The sequence below is a fragment of the Culicoides brevitarsis genome, chromosome 2 (genome assembly GCF_036172545.1).
Source record: "Culicoides brevitarsis isolate CSIRO-B50_1 chromosome 2, AGI_CSIRO_Cbre_v1, whole genome shotgun sequence".
NCBI lineage: Eukaryota > Metazoa > Arthropoda > Insecta > Diptera > Ceratopogonidae > Culicoides > Culicoides brevitarsis.
The window spans coordinates 29399587-29407394 of NC_087086.1; the positions used below are offsets into that span (position 1 = coordinate 29399587).

Genomic DNA, 7808 nt, shown 5'->3' on the forward strand with positions numbered 1-7808 from the left:
AAATCAAATAAAAACAGTTATAAAAATATTAAATTAGGATCAGGTAGATCGACCACCCTTAATGTTACATGTTATATTATGATAGCGACAAAAGTGTTAAGCAAGTGTAAACATTGTCTCTATCCCGTTCGTGATGCGGCACAAAATTTATAATAATAAAATAACATTAAAAATATTTCTTTTTATATTTCTTTAATAATAATCAGAAAAATGCGTTTTATTTTTATTTAATCATTAATTTACATGTCTGTAAGTTTTTTTTTCTTGTATTTATTGACCGAAAAAAGTACATGAAAAATGTAAGTTTATATAAACGTTCAAGAGTTTATATTAAATAAATTAAAATACGTGCCTTTCCATTTAAATTTTATTTATATATTGATTCAAGTCTGAAATATCTGAACAACAATGAGAAGAAAATAAAGAGAAAAAATGTTTAATATTTGATTTTAATCATCAACTTGGTGCTATTATTATATTAATATATATTTTTTTGAGGTATTTCTTTTATATTTTTATTTTTAATGTAATGTCAATAAATGTACTTCTCTCCTTCAAAATTGGATGGACAAACAAACAAAGAAATATCTACATGAAAAAAATGAGTAAGGTGCATCAAGTTGAATAAATTGAGTATATCATGTTTTTTTTATATATGATGTATAAAAATTAAACATATATGAAGAATCAACAAGTTTTTAAAAACATTATGTTAAAAGCTTTTCTTAATATAACTTTATTTTATGATTTTTTTGAATAATAATTGGGCCAATAACATCCCGTATATAGTATCAATGTCCAAATCCAATAAATATTTTATAAATATTAATTAAAACATTATTTTTTGCAATTTTTTTCACATGAGGGTCAAACTTTCTCATGACTTTATTTTATTAAATAAACATATACATTATATATATAAATAAAATAATAAACAATTGACCACCCTTTTTTTCCTATTACCACAAAAATATATATTTATTTAATAACAATCACTAACAAGGCAAGGCAAATTTAAATTTATCCATTATTAATGTGGTGTGAAAATTTTTTTTTGCCTTTGATTGACTAATCAGATAAACATCGGTCATTCGGGCAAAAAGTGATATGTTTATTACGGGTGCCAAATAACACGCCCGCATGGCATGTTATTAAGTCGAAAAGGATAAAAAGATCTGATTTTTATGCATATTGCACAGGAAGAGGGTCTTAAGTGATTTTATTAATATTTTTTTTTTTTGTAGAAATTAAAAGTTATCTTAAATGATAAATAAATTAAAGAAAGATTGGAATCTCAAATGGGACCGACGAAACATAAAAATTCAAGGATTTTATTTATTTATTATGGAGACAAAAATTTTTACCAAAAAAGGGACGAAAAATTATCATGGTTGTTGTTTCTTTTAAAGTTTATTGCATGCCGTATGTTTCGTACAAAGTTGTGGAATTTTTATGGATCTAAATAATCCCTAAAAATGTAAACCATAAATTTTCATATTTTACAACATTATTAAAAATTTTAAATAATAATAATTTCTTATACCCAAAAACGAAGAAATGGGAACATTTTTGAGACAAAATTTCACAAGAAAAATTTCTTTGTTTATAAATTTCATTTTAAAAAGTTATTTAGTTGAGTAACAAAACATAATTTAAACATATATATTTTATTATATTCATAGAGACAAAAGCAAAAAAGGATTTTAGGTCACACCCTTTTTCCTCGCCTCATGTAATCTCATTGTGAATTTTCATTGGATTTGCCAAGCACGAATTTCCCCTTCGCATCAATTGTGATGATCAAAAATAAGTATAACAACGGCGCACAAATCAAGCTTTTTTGTTGTTAATATTATAATATACATTTTGTGTATGTTACAGAGCTACGAGAAATCTGAATCATAATCATCATGTTAATTTTTTGGTTCAGTTGTGCGCATACTCATCATCATCGTATATATAATGTACGTTAAAAATGTTTATCATCCTTTATAATAATAGTAATTTTTTTATTGTTTGTAATAAATGTTGAAGAAAAGCTTTGATTGGCTAAAAAAATAACATTATAATAAAAAAAAATATATAAAAAGGTACAAAAAATGTAATAAAACGAATATAATACAAAAAACGATATTTATCAAAAAATCGTGTATTTATTCAAAAGTTAGTCCCTCCCAGTTTTTTTGTAAGTTATTATTATAATTTTTATTAATATTATTAAGTTTATGTTATACATATATTTGTATGTTAATTTATATTCAGGATAAAAAAAATAAAATAAAAAATTAAATTAAATTTTTTCGTTCGCTTCAAGTAATAAACCACGCCTTAATGTAATAAATAATAATTGCAAAATCATAAAATTACTAATTATTCATATGCATGCATCAATTTCAATTACAATTGTTTCAAGTTGCATTCCTGTACGTCAGTGTACGTGTGTAAAAATAACAAATGTAATAAATATACAAGGTGGTCATAACATGGCGCGGTATTTTTTTGCGCCCGAACGATGGCTAGCAAAGCAAAGTGTGAATCTATAATTTTTTTATGGATAGAAATTAGCATAGCCGCGCCCCTCATGCACTTTTTTCATTGATTTTTTGTAATTAATTGTAATTTTTTATTAATGTTTTAGGACATTCCAAATATTTTTTTTTATTTTTTATCCGAAGAATTTTTTCAAAATATGGAGGCGAAAAAACAATTTTTAATCATCAATGAAAATTTTAGCTAAGATATCTACGTTAATATTTGATAATTTTAAATTAATCTGAGAGTTTTTTCAAGCTAAAAATTTAAACAAAACCATTTCATGAAAATAGAAGTCAAAAATTTTTAAAAAATAATTTTTTTGGAAATTTTTTTAAAGAGAAAAAATTTATATTTAATTTTTTTTGAATACGAAAATGATTAAAAATTGAAAATATTTTCAAAATTTTTTAAAATTTCCTTAAAATTTAAATTATTCTAAAATTTTTTAAAATTTCTTGAAAATTTGAAACATTTTAAAAATTTATTTTTAATTTCTTGAAAAAAACCATTTCATAAAAATAACGTGTCAAAAAATTTTTCAACTTTTTTTTTCAAAACGAAAATTTTATATTAAAGATTAAATTCTTTAAAAAAAAAGCTGTGAATCTATTTTTATAAAAAAAAATATTGTTAAATTTTAAAAATTAAAAATATTTTCAAATTTTTTTAAAATTCCTTTTAAAAAAACGGAAAAAGACAAAAAATCTTTGAATTTCGATAAACAATTTTTTATTTGGCCCCATTTACAACTTTTGAAATGGAGTATAGGACAAAAACATAGAAAAAAAATTGGAGCGGCCTTAATATTTTTTTTTTCTGAAGAAAGTTAAAAACTAACCTATGTTACGAAGAAAAAAAAATCCGATCGCGACTCCCCCAATAAATTTCTCCACACACAGAACACATAAATTTCATAAAACGCGTGCTTCATGTCAAAACACTATCTTCCAAATCGTATATCTTCACCTCTATTCTCTCTCTCTTGTATATATGTTTGTTCGAGACAACTACTGTTGTTGTTGTTGTTGTTATGTTACTAGCTTGTCGTCTCGTTACACAGAGAGGACGTTTTTATCGTGTTTTTGTTTGTTTGAGTGACTCTTGTGTACAAACACTGACGAAGAATCCGCTTTTTTACACTTTTTTTTGTGTAAATTTCATCACAATTGTCCTTTTATATACGAATCAAAATTTCTAAACGGTGGCACATGACCAAAATTGGGGTTTTTCAACAACTTTTTTTTTACCTGTTTATTTCTTTTATGATTTGATTGAAGGTGTTTGTTTATTTGTTCTCGATTTAGAGGCTGGAAACTTCAATTAAGGGGCTAAATATATCAATTCAATAAAAGAAGACAGGTAAAGATTAGAGCAATAGATATCGTATAAAGGGCACGTGCTTTTTCTTCCTAATCAATTGTTTGATAACTTAACTGTACAAGCGCTTCGATTTGTACAGAAAAACGAAGAAAAAAAAAACAGAGATAATAAATATTTAAACAAAAGCCACATAAAAATATTTGTAATTTTTACGCATATATACAATTATTAAATAAAAACCATCATCATCGTGTCATACCACCACACCTTATCGCACTTAAATTTTAATATTTTTTTTAGCAAATAGATTTTTTTTTAACATTTCCTAACAAATACAATTTCGATAGTAATTATTAACTTACCATGGGTGAATCGTCTCCTAAATCTGAATCTCGATCGTGTCGACCACTGTCCATGGCATAAGTGGACACCGAGTTCACGAGTTTTGCCAGTTTTGCGTTTTATGGAAATTTGGGGGGAAAGTAAGTTGATAACTTACTATAAAATTTAGTTTAAAAAAAAATTGAAGATTTTTTCTATAAGAAAAAAAAATGAAAAATTGTTGTTAAAATTTATTACTTTTTAAAATGACCGTCGGTGCAAAAAAATAATTATTAACAATTATTTTGATATTTTTTAAATTTTAATATTTATTATAAAAACTTACTTTTAAATGATAAATTGTTGTATAATTTATCAAAAAAATTACTAAAATTATTAAAAATTTTACTTTCTAAATTTAGCTTTCAACGTTTATTTTTTAATAAATACAAATCGTGCTCAACATTTTTTTGATAATTAAAAATATTCTTTAATTGCGATACAACTTGATTGAAATTAACTGGTTTGTTTGATTTCTGGTTCAATCAAAAAATTTTACAGTTAATTAATATTTCACGTTTTTCTTTTCTATTCTTTATTTGTTTGTTTCTCGATGTATGGTAGATGCAGTTTTATTTGTTTGTTTTTTGTCTTTTGTAATAATTTATGCCACACACTTTGATTTAGTCACGTTTTATTTTTTATTGTTTAATATTTTATTCCTTTTAATAATTCACAGGAAATTTGTTTTTAATTAATTTTTGTGGTAAAATAAATTTTAATTATTTCGTTTAATTATTTTTAAAATTTCACGTCAAATTCAATTAAATTGACTTGTTGTCGCACACACGTTTCAACTACGAATAAAATATTATGCGGAAAAAAAACTTGATCGAATGATGATGTTTTTATATTAAAATATATAGTTTTTAATTACAAGTTTTTCTAGTTATTTTTGCCGTTTATTTTTTTCTTAATACTTCGATAAACAATATTTATAAAGACAACCGTATCAGACAAAAGATGGGGAAGTACTAAACACAAAATTAAATTGATTATGAGCTTTCGGTGTACGTTCGAGTGTTGTTGATGTGTTGGTATAATACGAAATCTTGCGAGTGTGTTTGTGTTGTATCGGATATAAATGTTGCGATCGACGAACGAGAGATGTACGAGATGGTGAGAAGTATTGTCTCGTGTTGCTAAGGCTCAATTCGAATTTAAAAAAATAATTCTTGATTAAATTAAAGATAATTTAGTCGTGATAATACTCTATTTGCTTTTTTTCTTGTATTTGACTTCGTCAACTAGGTCTTTTTTGGTCTTTCGGGTATGTAGAGAAATGAACGGAGCCTGTCAGAAAACTTGGATAACTTGATGGGCCAGGTTCAATACAATACAATATTTTATTTAACCAGGACTTAAATTTATACAATAAATGACATTAATTAAAGGGACTTGATTACTAACTAATCATAACATAAATAGTAGATTTTTCTTATTTGACGACATTAAATTCGTTATTGGACACACTAAAAACTACTTAAAAACTAATATCACAGCTCACGGTTCTTGTCTTTTTTGGCGATTCGTGTGTGGCGCAACAGGCAGTTGACATTTTGTGGAGTTTGACGACAGATAGACATGAAACGAAACAAAATAAAACGATAAGCCAAGTTCATTTTGGACTTCAACCACGGATTTTGCATTTGCTTTAGTTACGTTGTGCTTTTAATTAGTTGCACCCTTCTTATTTCATCTTCCTTTTCTTCGTTGTCATTTTATTTAATTTTTCTTGCTTAGAGCATTTTTGGAGATTTTGGTTCTCTTGCGACCTTTTGTTGTTTTGACCTCCTTCTAACCTCATTCATGCTGTGGTTCGAGTTTTTATTTTTAATTCTCCGAATCAGTTTTTATTTAAATTTCTAATAACTCGTTAACGTTTGATTCTCTACGTTTTTCGTCAGTAAAACAAAATCTGCGTGTATCGACGAATATTTGGTATGAAGCTTCATTGATAAGTTCGCATTTCCTTTTTCTCCGTTGAAATTGACGTTGAAGAACGTTAAGTGGCTTATCATAAAACTCATCTTGTCCTTGCTTTTGAACGGAGACTGTGCTAAGGTAATTTCAACTTCTTTGTGATTTGGTCCGTAAGTTCAATTTCATCTGCGTTGGTTAAACTTTTTAAATTTAAAAGGCCATCGATCAACAGAACACAGAATACTTGAAGCTGTTAGATTTTAATTAATAAATAAAAAATTATGACAAATATGAGAAAAACTTTTTATGGTTGAACTTTTGATCATTGTCATTTTTCAAGTTATTTTTTTGTTTTTTATGAAAAAATTAAGTAATAAAAATTTTAAATTTTCTTGTTAAGTTTTAAAAGTGTTTATTCATTCAATCGGCTATTTCCTACGTTCTATTTTGTATAATATCTCTTAATTTGAAGCTTTTAATTTAAAAAAATACTAATTATCATCAAATTTATGACTTACAGTAATTTGGAGCTTCCTCTAGTAATCACCGCATTTAATTATTATTCAAATTCGTACAACATTTCCAACCGTATGCTGTCGGCAATTTACCAACACAACCTCACTATCAACGACGCCTACTTTGATCGTTTCATTGTGTGCATACATGTATAAAATATATATATTTTTATATTCATCCCCACTTCTTTTTATTCTTTTATATCACATCGCCGCATCGCGTACACATTTGTATATCTTGTTGAATCTTTTAATTTTGATTGCTTGTTTGTAGTTGTTTACTTTTGATATCAAGGCGGAGCATGAACATTGATTGATTGGTCGCGAACCAATTTTTTATTGTATTCAACTCGCGAAAAAAAAAATGTTTTCAATTATTATTAAAAACTTGTTTAATGTTGTTTTTTCCATAAGTATTGTATGTTATGCAAATATTTAATTAAATACACCCAAAAAAGTTTCTTAACCACTATTTTTTTTTTTTTGAAAATGATTCATTTCATTGTATTATAAATATTATAAACATTTTTATTGTTTGTATTTTTAAAAACATAATATATAACAACATTAACATTTAAATTCTTCATTCACTATTTAAACAATTAATTTCACGTAAAATATTTTTTTTGTTGATTTTTCCATTTTATTTCGTTTATTGTACTCATCCATGCTCCGCTAAATAACTTTAACACAAAAAACTTGTCGTCTCAAGTACTTGTCTCTCGCAGCTATGTGTATGAAATAAATAAATAGATTGATTGATACAAAATAATAACTTTTTTTTAATAATAATAATGATGATAATATTCTTGTAGCAAATGAGAGAAAAAGACAAAATGGACAAGAACACACAATAAAAACCATTATTATTATTTATTAATATAATATGATTCATATCCGGGAAATAACAGAAAAAATATATATGATAATACATGTTATTATTAAACAGAAAACGAATATTTACCTTAAAATTGTCTGTTAATACACACAAGGTAATTATATGATTGTAAATTAATTTGTTTGATCAATTTATCGGTGATTATGTAAATACATGACGCCATCTTCGGTCTTCGTGTCACCTCGTAACTTCGTTTGAAATGTGACAAATTTACCACTGTTAAAAATGTAACTTTT

At 25.5% G+C, this 7808-nt stretch overlaps 1 protein-coding gene across 1 annotated transcript in view; it reads right to left on the reverse strand.

The window, feature by feature from the left end:
* The window catches only part of LOC134830022 (protein dead ringer), a 32608-nt gene extending 28002 nt beyond the window's left edge, over nt 1-4606 (reverse strand). Inside the window, exons 1-2 of the mRNA XM_063843368.1 lie at nt 4523-4606; nt 4218-4391 (exon numbers count right to left, since the gene is read on the reverse strand). Of these exons, the coding sequence (XP_063699438.1) occupies nt 4218-4271 (54 nt within the window). The 5' untranslated portion in view covers nt 4272-4391; nt 4523-4606. The remainder of the gene's footprint in view (nt 1-4217; nt 4392-4522) is intronic.
* Between the last annotated feature and the right edge of the window lie 3202 nt (nt 4607-7808).